This window comes from Nilaparvata lugens, chromosome 11, assembly GCF_014356525.2.
Source record: "Nilaparvata lugens isolate BPH chromosome 11, ASM1435652v1, whole genome shotgun sequence".
Lineage (NCBI taxonomy): Eukaryota > Metazoa > Arthropoda > Insecta > Hemiptera > Delphacidae > Nilaparvata > Nilaparvata lugens.
The window spans coordinates 40,653,382-40,669,295 of NC_052514.1; the positions used below are offsets into that span (position 1 = coordinate 40,653,382).

A 15,914-nucleotide genomic window follows, 5' to 3' on the forward strand; every position below is an offset into this window, starting at 1 on the left:
AAACACTGGAATCCTATTTTATTAAGCGATCAATCTCTGTAAGTCTGTTTATATTTTTATATGTTTATATCTGGTTATTTATGTTCAACGGATCTCGAAAACGGCTCTAAAGATGTTTACGAAATTTGGAACATAGTAGGCTTATGATATAAAAATTCGATTGCACTAGGTCTCATCCTTGGGAAAACTCGCTGAACGACATTAAAAGGATAATTGATCCTTGGCTGAAACAGCTGTGGATAGTAAAAAAGTGAGTGAGCGAGTGAGTATGTGAAAATCAAAATATCGCATCCCCGAAATTCATAAGATGACATATAGCCAGCTGTGAAATACAAACACGATCATTTTAGAGAATTGTGTTTTATTTATCAATAAATAGAAATAACGAGCGAAGCTCGGTGCCCCGATATTATTTTCTAAACTTATCTCGAATTCTATTAGAAAGATACAAACATATTTCAACACCTATGGTGTTATCTGAAGTATGCATTTGAAATCAATATGTATTGAAGACCTATATGAAATCTTATGTATGTATTTGATGTCCTATATGTATCTGAAATCAATTACATACATAAAGGATGTTTTGCTTTTTGTTGCAGATCTTGTTTTTATCTGATTTAATTATATATGTAATGAATGTTTTGTTTTGTGTTTTAGTGCTGCGAAAGCACCATACCTGGCGCGGTTCCGAGTGCGACGCTGTGGTATTAATGAGTTGGAATCGATGGCTCTGGCCATATCCGACGGCCAACATTCCTCCACACTAGACCAGGCCAGCCAGTCCAGTATGGGAGTCGAGTTGTGGCAGGCTGCTATCTTCAAAGTGAGTTGAAACTAATTTATTGATTAAATACTAAACTTAAATAATTGTTATTATTAGCGTACGGTATGGCTTTCAATGGTGGTGCGACCCAAGGGTAGTTCCATCTCGACGTATATAGTCCAAAGTTCCCTAATTGGAAACATTGGGAAACCTAAGGTTATAGTGAGCACAATACTTTGAATTCACTCTTATCACTTCGAAATAAAGTTATTTTTTATGTTAAAAGTCCAAACATATACAAAACCGAAACAAAACACAAAACCATTAAGACAAATTATTTGCCAATTAAGACAAATTATTTGCCTAATAAGCCAAAAAACCACTTATGAATCAATAATAAGTATCAAAACTTTAAGAACACTCCTTTCACTTAAATAATAGTGCTTTCATGTAGACTACTATTGAAAGAACGATTGTAAATTGAATGAATTACTTCATGAAGTTTAGTGATAATACTTTCAATGAAATCAATTTATTTTATGAAATGAGAATGAAAAGAAGTTTTGGACTGTAATCTGTTTCTTTGTCCATAAGTTGATTGTAAATGATAGATAAATAAATAAATAATTAATTCAAGATGAAAACGTTGGACGAAATAATGTGTCATAAAGGATTTTGTAAAGAACACAATGGACTATGAAGTGGAATGAAATCAATTTATTTTTCGATCAAGTTACACATTTCTGTGAATTGGTGCAATCAAATTATTTCAAATGTTCTAAAGAAATCACCTGAATTTCATTCAAATGTAGTTGTATTACAAGAAAGTGGGAGCTACATTTAAGTGGAATTTGTCATATAGGATGAAACTCTTAGGGCCGGTTTCCGAGCTCGGGATTTAGCTAAGTCCTAGACTTTGAACAGCTGGAGTCAGAAAATTGGCTTTCCAAAACGTGGCGTAGTCGCAGCTTTTATAACAGTGGTTGTAGTTTTTATTTTCTCATTTCTATAATTGGAAACGTTTTTCCTTGACGAAATTAGACATTCCTAAATAATTCAAAATAGCTGAAACTTTACACTATTTTCTTTCTATATTATATTGTATTCAATTTTCTAGTTTTTCGAAATTTAATTAAAACGTGACTATGACAATTACTGCGACTACGCCCCGTTTTGGAAACCAATTTTCTGACTCCAGCTGTTCAAAGTCTAGGACTTAGCTAAATCCCAAGCTCGGAAACCGGCCCTTAGAAGAAATAATGAGTGATAACGGATACTGTACATAACACAATGAATCATGAAGTTGAATCAAATAAATTTATTTTTTCAAACAAGCTACACATTTCTGTAAATTACTGCAATCAAATTCTTTTAGATATTCTAGAAAAATCAGTGGCATACAGATGGCATACTGAGTGGGTTCTCCCGTGGGGGGGGGGGGTGGTTCTCTATTTTAATGTGTTACATTCGCAGTTTATTATACGTCTGTTTACCTGCATAAGGGTCTTGATGTATAAAAATTGAATAGCTAATGTGTGGCAAAGGACCAAGTTACATAATACAATGAACCATGAAGCTGAATCAATTCATTTTATTTTTTGATCTAGTTACACATTTTTGTGAAATAGTGCAATCAAATTCTCTCAAATGTTTCAAAGAAATCACTTGTAGTTTGTAGTACAAGAAAGTGTGAGTAGAATTTGTTATTTCAGTGATTTACAAGACATGTATACCATTTTATGTATCTTGCACTTCTTGTCGTACAAAATACATTTCATAATTAAAATTTACAAACATAATTTGGGTAAACTAATGCAAACGTCTTTCTTTCTGTTTATTTGGTAAAAATAAATACATGTAGCACATAAATAGCATTAACTTAGACATCGACTGTAAAGAATCTATGTATTTTGCACTTTCTTGTGCTACAAAATACATTTGAGTTGAATTTGTCATTTTGTGATTTTTAAGACATTTTAATGATTCAATGTGGTCAGCAACCCACTATCTGGCTGCTTATCATCATTTGTCTTAGGATTATAACAGCCTAGCCAGCCGGAAGAAGCTGCATGTTCCAGTAAGGCTAACATCAATAGCACTAGGTAGATTCTCTGCAAAAAATCAACGAAAACAAGTGTTCAATGACAACAACTTGATATTGTCAAAACTAATGATTTATAAAACCTTATTAGGGATTGATAATTATTGTGTAACAATCGCAAATAATGTCTTTGGTGGCTTTGGTGGGACATACGGCTGGTTAGGCTAGGCGCTCACCATTTAGACAAGACAAGACATGATCAGACACGTTTAGTCACAATACTTTACATAGCTTCTTGTGACGCAGCTCACACTGATTAGTCATTGCAATTAGACATGTCTTTATAAGCAACTATGTGAAGTATTGTGACTAAAAGTGTCTGATCATGTCTTGTCTTGTCTTGACTAAATGGTGTGCGCCTAGTCACTGATGCTATAGTGAGGTCCACGTTAATAATTACCTTAATAATTGCCTTATTTGATTAACATTGGTGTTGTTATTCTTTTGTGTTGAAATCGACAAAGCAGTTATCGCCACCTTTCCTAGTTACGCAACGTTGCCAGATCGTTTTTAATAATGTGAAAATATAATTGACATATAGTATTCAATCTCAATTATAAAAATGTATTATTAAGTTATTGCAAATTATATATTTTCTTGGCAAAAAACTATATTTTAATCAAGGATGAACAGTTAATTTCACATCATACCGGTATGAGCTATCTTCTATAGAAGGCAGTGACAAGGCAGAGAAGCGACAACACTGTTTTTCTATCTTTCTTCACTGCCATTATAATGTGGATCCCACTATAGGTACATGACGACAAGTAACCAGACCACAGGCCACTAAAATGGCTTAAAAATTAGTAAAATTACAAATTCCACTCAAATTTTGTACTTTCTTAAAGTAAATTCAAGTGAAATTTGACATTTGAGTAATTTTTGTGAACATTTGAGAGAATTTGATTGCAGTATCTTACAAAAATGTGTTGGTTATTAAAATAATAAAAAAAATATATTATTCATCTTTATGTGCCATTGTATTATGTACATTATTATATATTCTTTGTCACACATTGTGCCTGTTGTACAAAAGTCGCACAGTAGTTTTCTCTCTTTTTCCGATGACGCTCCAGCCGTGGAATATGGACTTGCAGCCTCCAACCAGATGTCATTTTAAAGCTTTCGAAATATTCTAAAACACTGTACCAATAACACCAGTGTATGTCTATTGCAAATACATTTACAGGGTGGAAAGTGAAATATTGTCTTCGAAAAATGTTTGTTTCAAGTTTTTGAAGTTGAATAAATCATGAAAAGAGTGGTCGATTCTCTCGAACATCATAGTTTGGTTAATTCTAAACACTTTGGTGATAAAACCAATCAGATATCTCTCACAATAACTGAATAGCAAGCGATATAAAAATGTCTGTCAATAATGACCGCCATCTTGAATTTTTCAATGATGTCGAATATTTTCGTTTTTCCATCATCAATATTCTTATTTGGCTTGTTGTAACAAAAGATTGAGACCATTTGCAAGTCTCTATCTTGAAGTAGACATGAAAAAATCGATTTTATAGTTCTAGCTTTACTTCATGAGTTTGGAAAAAGGCACCAGAAATCATGCAGGGTTTTCTTTGGAGGGCGCTGGAGAACTCATTTTTGACGTACAGCGCATTGAGATATATCGTTCCAAAGCTTAAAATACGCTCTAAATTTCATATATTTAAAATTTCTCTGTATCTCTTGCACAAAAAAAGTTATAATGGAATGAATTTTGAAAAAATGGGGAAAAAGTTTTTTTGGGCTTTTGAAGGTTAGGCTATAACTAAAAAAATATGCGTTTTAGAGGAATATGTTATAAAACAAAAATTGTAAAGGAAGATTTTAAAAATATTTTCGTCTAAAAAACGGTTGAGTATCTTGAACGGTTATTGAAATACAAGCGATATAGCAAAACCCTGAAAATTTTGGCGGCCATCTTGTTTCCGAGGTGTTTGCCTGTGATTTCGACTTATCATCATCACGATCCTTATCATGGTAGACCTAACGAAGAATTTGAGACATCTTCCACGGCTGTTACCCAAAAATGACCACGAAGTGCCTTATTCATGACATTTGCGCCCGGACTAGATTTCAAATGTTTGGACTGAAAATTGGACCTGAATTCAAGTGTATGGAACGTACCTACTTTTTGACTATGGTGTATAAATCAAAATTCGGGGAAGAAACAAGTTTTGAGCTGTGCCTGTTAGTCCTTCCCCAATCATTTTAAAGAATTGTGTTCTGTTTATTATCAATAAATAGACATAAACTATGCTTTTATGCTTCTATGCTTTTGTACTCCGAGGCGTAGCTCGGTGTCCCGATATTGATATTTTAAATGGGATGCTTGTAATGATGTATCCAATTAATATCAGCTCAATGCAAGTTGTCCTTTGACTCTCCTCTGCTTTCAATAGAATAGCTGACAGAATATCCATGGCATTCCGAGTGAGCTCTCCAGTCCATGGAGATAGTTGTAATAAGTTTGAGTTTAACTCAAGTCTCTTCAACCTGTTGTTATACATACGGGCCTCAATGTATCATGAAAAAATGAATAATTTGTGACAAAGGATAATGTACTGAACACAACGGACCATAATGTTGAATCAAATTATTTTAATTTTTGAACAAACTACACATTTTTTTGTGAAATGGTATAAATTCTCTCAAAAGTTCTAAAATATCACTCAAATTCCAATCAACTGTATTTTGTAGTAGAAGAAAGTGCGAACTCAGCCGGCATCTTGGTTTTTTAATTGTGATTTTAATTTTTCCATCATCAATATTCTTATTTGGCTTGTTGTAACAAAAGATTGAGACCATTTGCAAGTCTCTATCTTGAAGTAGACATGAAAAAATCGATTTTATAGTTCTAGCTTTACTTCATGAGTTTGGAAAAAGGCACCAGAAATCATGCAGGGTTTTCTTTGGAGGGCGCTGGAGAACTCATTTTTGACGTACAGCGCATTGAGATATATCGTTCCAAAGCTTAAAATACGCTCTAAATTTCATATATTTAAAATTTCTCTGTATCTCTTGCACAAAAAAAGTTATAATGGAATGAATTTTGAAAAAATGGGGAAAAAGTTTTTTTGGGCTTTTGAAGGTTAGGCTATAACTAAAAAAATATGCGTTTTAGAGGAATATGTTATAAAACAAAAATTGTAAAGGAAGATTTTAAAAATATTTTCGTCTAAAAAACGGTTGAGTATCTTGAACGGTTATTGAAATACAAGCGATATAGCAAAACCCTGAAAATTTTGGCGGCCATCTTGTTTCCGAGGTGTTTGCCTGTGATTTCGACTTATCATCATCACGATCCTTATCATGGTAGACCTAACGAAGAATTTGAGACATCTTCCACGGCTGTTACCCAAAAATGACCACGAAGTGCCTTATTCATGACATTTGCGCCCGGACTAGATTTCAAATGTTTGGACTGAAAATTGGACCTGAATTCAAGTGTATGGAACGTACCTACTTTTTGACTATGGTGTATAAATCAAAATTCGGGGAAGAAACAAGTTTTGAGCTGTGCCTGTTAGTCCTTCCCCAATCATTTTAAAGAATTGTGTTCTGTTTATTATCAATAAATAGACATAAACTATGCTTTTATGCTTCTATGCTTTTGTACTCCGAGGCGTAGCTCGGTGTCCCGATATTGATATTTTAAATGGGATGCTTGTAATGATGTATCATTAGCTGATTCGACTTTGTGGCCTTACTTTGTTTTCATAGCTCACGTAAGCGCTAAATATGCAAGTATAGACACCGCTTGTGTTTGCGTCGTCTTCTCTGTTTTCTAATCATGAATTGAGTTTTAGGTTAGTTGAATTTTGAAATAATTGCGTGAAAAAATGTCATCTCTATAATAATTTTCAGCATAATCTTATAATCTCAATAGCATTCTATAATCATCTACACTCTCATCTTCTTAAATGCCTATTTCTTATTCTGTGATGGCTATCTTTATATCGGATAGGTATCTTTTGTATTCATTCTTTTGTAGAAATAATGGTATATATTTATCATGGTCGAGTCTAAAAAGAGTTTTATAGTCTTCAACTATTGGTTGTGATCGTATCTGGCAGAGTTTCCTCTCACTCACACGAATTAGTTGAGCCATTTTACTATGAGCAAAAGGTGAAAAGTTGCTCCAGACTAGACTCACCTTTTTTTGAAGCATTTGCTTCAAAAGTTGAGCAAATGCTCTAGTTTATTCATACACTTTTGAGAAATAGTTCTCGGATTCATTTCATCCATTAGTTTTTATACACTGGCATGCTACATGAGACGCACTACAGGTACTCGTGTTTCACAAAATACAGACACCAAATAATCGTAAATTTAATAATCATTGAACGATAAATGTCCAGGTCAATTGATAGCTATAATCTTGCAGCCGGCAATGTCTGAAATTATTGAACCCGAGCTACAATCTGAACAAGCTTTTAAGCAAATGCTTAAACTATTTTCTTGATGAGCATGAGCAAAAGGTTTTGCTCACGTTTATTCATAGAAAATGAAGCATATGCTCATTGCATATTTTAGAAGTATAAGCAAATGCTCTACTTTATTCATATTGTCCATTATCCACGGCATTCTGAGTGAGTTCTCCAGCCCGGGGAGATAGTTGTAATTAGGTACATTTCGAGTTTAACTCAGTCTGTTCAACCTGTTTTTACACATACGGGCTTTAATGTATGATAAAAAAATGAATAGTATGTGATAAAGTATTATGTATTGAACACAATTGACCATAATGTTGAATCAAATCATTTTAATTTTTGAACAAACTACACATTTTTTGTGAAATGGTATAAATTCTCTCAAAAGTTCTAAAATATCACTCAAATTCCAATCAACTGTATTTTGTAGTAGAAGAAAGTGCGAACTCAGCCGGCATCTTGGTTTTTTAATTGTGATTTTAATTTTTGAACAAACTACGCATTTTTTGTGAAATATGGTACAATCAAATTCTCTTAATGTTCTAAAATATCACTCAAATTCCAATCAACTGTATTTTGTAGCAGAAGAAAGTGCGAACTCAGCCGGCATCTTGGTTTTTTAATTGTAATTTTAATTTTTGAACAAACTACACATTTTTTGTGAAATATGGTACAATCAAATTATCTTAATGTTCTAAAATATCACTCAAATTCCAATCAACTGTATTTTGTAGCAGAAGAAAGTGCGAACTCAGCCGGCATCTTGGTTTTTTAATTGTGATTTTAATTTTTGAACAAACTACGCATTTTTTGTGAAATATGGTACAATCAAATTCTCTTAATGTTCTAAAATATCACTCAAATTCCAATCAACTGTATTTTGTAGCAGAAGAAAGTGCGAACTCAGCCGGCATCTTGGTTTTTTAATTGTAATTTTAATTTTTGAACAAACTACACATTTTTTGTGAAATATGGTACAATCAAATTATCTTAATGTTCTAAAATATCACTCAAATTCCAATCAACTGTATTTTGTAGCAGAAGAAAGTGCGAACTCAGCCGGCATCTTGGTTTTTTAATTGTGATTTTAATTTTTGAACAAACTACGCATTTTTTGTGAAATATGGTACAATCAATTCTCTTAATGTTCTAAAATATCACTCAAATTCCAATCAACTGTATTTTGTAGCAGAAGAAAGTGCGAACTCAGCCGGCATCTTGGTTTTTTAATTGTAATTTTAATTTTTGAACAAACTACACATTTTTTGTGAAATATGGTACAATCAAATTATCTTAATGTTCTAAAATATCACTCAAATTCCAATCAACTGTATTTTGTAGCAGAAGAAAGTGCGAACTCAGCCGGCATCTTGGTTTTTTAATTGTGATTTTAATTTTTGAACAAACTACGCATTTTTTGTGAAATATGGTACAATCAAATTCTCTTAATGTTCTAAAATATCACTCAAATTCCAATCAACTGTATTTTGTAGCAGAAGAAAGTGCGAACTCAGTCGGCATCTTGGTTTAGTTGTAAGGAGCGTTATAAATTTCGGTCTGCTAGCACCGCCTGGCTCGTGGGTTTGAATCCTGTCGATGGCATGGATGTTAGATCATCTCAATTAGTTCACCCACGCACAAGCAAAAAGCTAATGTGTGCATCATCCGCAATAATAAAAAATACACTCGAGTGGAATTTGCCTGCCATTTTAGTGATTTGAGTGAATTATAAATTTGCTGGACTTCGAATGGACGTGGTCATAACTGGTTGATCATCGTCAACGTCATGGACCTTGGGACCGCTTCCAAAACATGGGGCGGCATCTCCCAGCAACATCACCGAAGCTAATATTAACACCAATAGGTAGATTCTCTGCAAAAAATAAAACCAACCCGAAATCAAATTCTAATGAAAACCAAAAACTACTGATTTGTTAAAACTATTGTATTTTTTTTAATGTTGCACTAATGATTGTATGATGTTTTGTGTCTATATAGAGATTTCATCTCATTTGAGATAGTAGTTGCGGTTGTTTCACCATCCATCCCTAGTAAACTATTAGTTGTTTTAATACATTTTAATGCAAACTTTATAAGTTTAATAAAACGTTAATAAAGTTTTTGGCAATGTCAAGTAGTTTCCATTCAATACGGATACGTTATTTTCACAACTACAACGGAATCAAATTGATTATCGTAACTTCACATAGCTGCTTGTGGCGCAACTGACACTGATTAGTCATTGCAATTAGACATATCTTTATAAGCAACTATGTGAAGTATTGTGACTAAACGTGTATTGTATTGTTTTGACTAACTGGTGTGAGCCTAGCCTTAGGCTGGCCACACACCGATTAGTCAAGACAAGACTTGTCACGTTTAGTCACAATACTTCACATAGTTGCTTATGGAGGCATGTCTAATTGCAATGACTAATCAGTGTGTGTTGCGTTATAAGCAGCAATGTGAAATATTGTGACTAAACGTGACTAGTCTTGTGTTGACTAACTGATGTGCGCCTAGCCTCACTCTATCCCTTCTTGTCTTTCCAACAGTTTTTCTATGGAACTTCATTTCCACTGTCCTTATCTTGTTTCCATGAGATGATTCATATCCCTCTATCCCTTCTTGTCTTTCCAACAGTTTTTCTATGACACTTCATTTTTACTGTCCTTATCTTGTTTCCATGAGATGATTTCATATCCCTCTATCCCTTCTTGTCTTTTCAACAGTTTTTCTATGGAACTTCATTTCCACTGTCCTTATCTTGTTTCCATGAGATGATTTCATACCTCTCTATCCCTTCTTGTCTCTCCAACAGTTTTTCTATGACACTTCATTTCCACTGTCCTTATCTTGTTTCCATGAGATGATTTCATATCCCTCTATCCCTTCTTGTCTTTCCAACAGTTTTTCTATGGAACTTCATTTTCACTGTCCTTATCTTGTTTCCATGAGATGATTTCATACCTCTCTATCCCTTCTTGTCTCTCCAACAGTTTTTCTATGTCACTTCATTTCCACTGTCCTTATCTTGTTTCCATGAGATGATTTCATATCCCTCTATCCCTTCTTGTCTTTCCAACAGTTTTTCTATGGAACTTCATTTTCACTGTCCTTATCTTGTTTCCATGAGATGATTTCATATCCCTCTATCCCTTCTTGTCTTTTCAACAGTTCTTCTATGACACTTCATTTCCACTGTCCTTATCTTGTTTCCATGAGATGATTTCATATCCCTCTATCCCTTCTTGTCTTTTCAACAGTTCTTCTATGTCACTTCATTTCCACTGTCCTTATCTTGTTTCCATGAGATGATTTCATATCCCTCTATCCCTTCTTGTCTTTTCAACAGTTTTTCTATGTCACTTCATTTCCACTGTCCTTATCTTGTTTTCATGAGATGATATCATTGGCCAGCTTTCACTACAGCTGTTGGTATTCAGCTTAATAGTGTAACCCGGTAGGGTTCTGTAAATTATCACGACCTTGACAAGCCTGCTTTTAATGTGTGAAAAAGGATCAAAGTCAACAATGAAGCACAAAGTTCAATTCACTTCATTTTATTTCCCCAACATGCTACACATTTTTGTGAAATATGGCAATCAAACTAAGAAATAGCTCAGAGAATGCATTTCGAATGTAGACTATTTTGTAGCACTTGAAATTGCAAAATATGATGGAATTCATTCTGGAGTCATCGTGATAGTGGTTGTTGGATCCCCCTGGTATCCGCTAGTATCAATTGGTTTTTTGGGTTTACAACAGCCTGACACCCAGTTGCATGCAGATGCATGTTCCACCACAGCCAATATCAATAGCACAAGCAAGATCCTCTGCAAAATCCAATCCGTATTAAATTGAATAATCACCGGTCATCGTAACTTATAGTCTGTGTATATTTCGAAATTCCGAACTAACTGAATTTTTATTTTACAACTAGCAGGTTACCCGTGCTTTGCAGTGGGGAAAATTTTGTGTTGTAAAATGCAATCTCCTCATGACTAAGAAACATAAAAAATTAATTGTTTTTTTCTGTAGGGTTACTTTTGAAAATAAAAAAAATATGAATCTGAGTAACCTTTTTTAAACTATTTCGTCACGACATGTTTCGGCTGTTTGCCATTTTCCACTTTGGTTTCGACTACTAGTTTCGACTATGGTACTAATGCCATTTTCAAGTGGCAAAATGGCATTAGTAGCCGAAACATATCGTGACGAAATAATTTTAAAAGGGTACGGTACTCAGATTTATATTTTAATTTTTTTTTATAAAAAATGAAATATTTTTTATTTTTTCAAAATTAAGTGGATAATCTTAACCTTCCGGCAGTCGCGCTGTTTTAAAATGTACAACAGTGTCAGTTTTTTTGCTGCACAAAACTATTGAATGGGGTGGTGTCAGTGAAAGAGTCACCTATGCATTCCAAAACTTTCCCCCCATCACTCCACTGAGTTGCAGTATCAACCGAGCAATGGTTCAGTCTTTAGGTGCCATTTAGTCGCGACAGTGCATCAGTCGCACTGTGCATAAGATAGGGAAAGACTGTAAACGAACCAATAACACAGAATTGATGGTTTTGCTTGATGTACCTTATTGGGCTATGAAATGGTAATCATCCAAATGTTCATAGGCATAAAATAATCCAAGAAGATGGAAAAAGTAATTATACAATTAATTAATATGTTTTGACAGTAAACAGAGTAGATAAGACTTGCAAAATTGGATGTTGTACAAAATACAACACGCGACTGCTTGTGTGAATGAGTAGGGCGCGACTACCGGAAGGTTAATCAGAGTTAAAAATTCTCAGCATAAATAAAATTAGTTTGATTGGTCTCTAACCCGCAACCTTTCATTTATGAAACGCGCGTGCTACCAATCATGCCATGAAATCGTTAGGATAAAGCCCTGTTTGGTTGGGCTTTTATCGTTGCGTAAACTTTGATTCACAGATTGAATAAAATTATTTATATTAAATTTAAATTGATTGATTAATAAGAATGGAAACAGGCCTATAATCATCCTCCCTAAATTTAGAATCTTAATATAAAATTTCAAGTTAATCAGTTCATTAATTCATAAGTGATGATGCGTCAATCGTGTATTTTCTATCCCCTACATGTATTAGCCAATTACTTCCTTTATAATATCATAGATGATTCTGTATATTGATTGATACAATAAGTACATCATCAAAATTATAGGAAGAGAAAAAATAAGGTAACCTTGTGCTATTCCTCTCCCAAATTTAGATAAGGTTACACATAGTCCGACATAGGTTATCTTGTAGCTGTTAACTTCACAAAATTTTCAGTCCTTAATTATTTTTAAAATGTAGATTTTTTAATTTAGATGCTTCAAAAAGAAAAACATAGAAGAAATATTTAACATTATTATCACTAAAATAGGAAATATTCACATATTAGAGAAATAATTTTCCAGGACCAAAAAAAACTAACTTAATATTCTAAAACTATTACAAGTACAATAATTATTATTCTGGAGTATAAAAAAGTTAATCTTCTATAACTGGAGCTTTCTACAAGGGGTACAGAAAACCTAGAATTCTTCCTTTTCAAGTATATTGAATTTTTAAAAAAACAGTCGTCGCTCAGAAAATGCATTCTCTGATTCTTAGTAAGTGAGATGAGCTGAAATTTAACCATATGAGTGCTGAGCTACATTTTTTCTAAAATGAGTCAATTTTTTTGAAAATTTGATCTTTTTTATTCAAAATTTTACTGGCTAGATGAATGATTATTTTTTCTGCCCGATGACAGGATTTGGCGGAAATTGTAGATTTGGAAAAGAAATAGAGAATTATAGGTTTTTGGAGCACCTTTAAACGAAGCATCTAGTATAGAAAGTCAACGTTTAGTAATCAAGTTGTATAATACTCCAAAATAGTTGCATAAAAAAATTAGTTAGTTTAAAATTAATTCATGAAACGACCTCTTTTTTTGTACATGGTGACTGGACTATTATTGGAGAATATTTGTTACATCCATTCCGCGTTTTAAACTCCCTTCAAATACGTCATCAATAACAACTACAATATAAAGCTGCGTTTACACCAAAGTTATTAACAAAATGTTTATTTTTCCGTCCTTATAGATTCTATTAGATTAAACGGAGCTTGACAAACACATATGTCTACATCATGTGTATGATGAGTTATGTTCAATCTAATAGAATCTATAAGGACGGGAAAAAAAACTTTTGTTAATAACTTTGGTGTAAACGCAGCTTTAGATATTGAATGGTAGAATTTGGATCGTGATGTAGATTGAAGTGGAGTATAAATAAATTTAATTTATTGCGCCTAAGTAAGTCCTAAGTACGCCTAAGTAAGACTTAAGTACGCCTAAGTAAGTCCTAAGTACACCCAAGGCCTAAATAATATTTCAATTTAATCTTAGAGTTTGATTCAATAGAAAATGATCATGCATAATATATTGTAACTAAATATATTTGACCAATACAGTAATAGTAGAAATATGACGTTCGCAGAAGCCTACACAGTGAACAGAAAATGTTATGAGCCTTTCTGGGTGGAAAATCAAATTGAAATTAATCAACTACTATATTGAATAGAAAAATTGATTTGGGGAGTTAATTTACCTTAACTATAATGCTTAATAACAAAAGACTGAGCACTCTATGAAAAGAAGTATTTATTAGGCTATCTTCAAAGGAATATTATATTAATCAATTCGATAGAAAAAAATGAATTAAGGCAAAATAAAAACGATATTGTCAGTTCAACATAATTTATTTGAGCCAAACTTAAGTTTCAATGCAGTAAGGCATCACCTTTATATGGATAAATTCCACAATATCTCTATCATAGTGTAAACTTTAGAAAATGAATTATTGATTGAAGATTGATTTCAATATTATAAATTTAATAGTAATACATATACGTATTCAAAGAAATAGTAGCAGTAGTCTATAATTGAACTTGAATATACTTTTGGAGAAAATAAAATTGAATAAACTAACGGTCAACTTACCAACATTTTGTTGAAATGTAGACTCGAAAGACAATTTGTGGTTGTTGTGAGTGTATTATATAGTAAAGCACAGGTGTTGATAATGTGCGTAGAAATAATCAAACATTACCGAATAGAGATCCATTTAATTTTTAAACATGACGTCTATTAGCTTTGAACCATCTATTCATTTTTTAAGTCGTAGTTCATTCAATTCCTAAAATGACGTTTATTAGCTTTTCATTCGTTTCGTATAGAGTATTGAATTTTACTTCGCAATTGGTTTAATATTTGCCAAAAGTCGTTACATTTCGATAATAATTGATTCAGATATAAACTTGAAACGTAGTAATGGATTCAGCTTATTTTTCGAGTTCCAAAACCTTATCTGAGTACTGGTTAGAAAAGAATTGAATTTGTTACGGTACTAAAAAATGAGGATGAAAAATATCACTTATTCCCATTTTGCACATCCCGAAAATACAATAGTTTTGTAAACTATTAAAAACTAAAAAAACTTGAAAACTTTTGATATAGATTTTGTAAAATATTATTTGTTCCTATATCACTTATCTTGAGAATACAGTAATAGTTTGATGTAGATAGTATTATTCGAAGTAGACTGAAATAAAAAATATTATAAAAATAGATATAATAATAATAATAATATTATATGATAATAATTTAGTGTTTTGGTAACTGTAACTTGAAAAAAAATCTGTAACTATATTATCAAGCTCTAAACAATGAGTTGGTGTCAAAGATTACTTTAATATACTGTAGTTTTAGCTATAAACAATAAGTTAGTGTACGATCAAAATTGTCTTATTTGGCAGTGTAAACCAACTGAATCAATTCGACGATTTTAACCCATTGATAACTAAACTGAAAAACATTGAGAGTTACACAGATAGATAATAGTTATTTGTGCAACTAGTGCGCAAAGTGACAGTTTGCTGCATCGAAAGAAACGTTTACGCCCGAGCCGTAGGCGAGGGCGGAATGGTTTCTTGAGTGCAGCAAACGAACTTTGCGCACGTATTTCACATTAAATTTTTCCTACAGTTACCATTGAATATGAAAAGTGGGTAATTATGGGTAAAATTGCCTGAATAATGTAGTAGTGTTTGAATGGCAGGGGGCAGCTGTGTGGTGTGTGCTGTGGTGGCACTGTGCTGTCGCTGTCCTTGGTTATAATATCTACTTAATAATTAGCGCGTTGTGCTTCGTTGCACCTCTGCTCACTATAGCAGCCACAGCAGTCACTGTTACCAACTTCATTTTGATTTTGCTGCACTGTTGCTCCATATAACCTACTAACTATTTTGCGTTGTCATGCTGCAAATCTGGAGTACGCAAAGTACTCACTTTGCGCACTAGTGCGGAAAAGTGATTCTTTGCAGCCTGCAATCAGTGCACAAATGGTCACTTTTCAGGGTATCTGTAGGAAAATGTATTTTATTTGAACTTTAGAACATTTTAAGTGATGTGGGCGAGGTTGAGAGAAAAAAGCAAGTAGAAAACGTTTAATGAATTTGGAGAGTAAGAAGAATAATTTGATTCCATTAGAACGCTACTAATTATTCTATCGTATATTTTAATAATTACAGTGCCA

General features: G+C 33.1%; 1 protein-coding gene and 1 long non-coding RNA gene across 2 annotated transcripts in view; one reads left to right on the plus strand and one right to left on the minus strand.

Moving 5' to 3' along the window:
- The window catches only part of LOC111045145 (phosphatidylinositol 4-kinase alpha), a 113,467-nt gene that overhangs the window by 75,525 nt on the left and 22,028 nt on the right, over nucleotides 1–15,914 (plus strand). The window contains 1 exon segment of the mRNA XM_039438436.1: nucleotides 661–826. Within this exon segment, the coding sequence (XP_039294370.1) occupies nucleotides 661–826 (166 nt within the window).
- LOC111045146 lies at nucleotides 7,621–14,446 on the minus strand. Its single transcript, XR_002605683.2, has 2 exons — nucleotides 14,321–14,446; nucleotides 7,621–9,176 (listed from the first exon to the last, which is right to left on the minus strand). It is a non-coding gene; the product is annotated as an uncharacterized LOC111045146 (long non-coding RNA).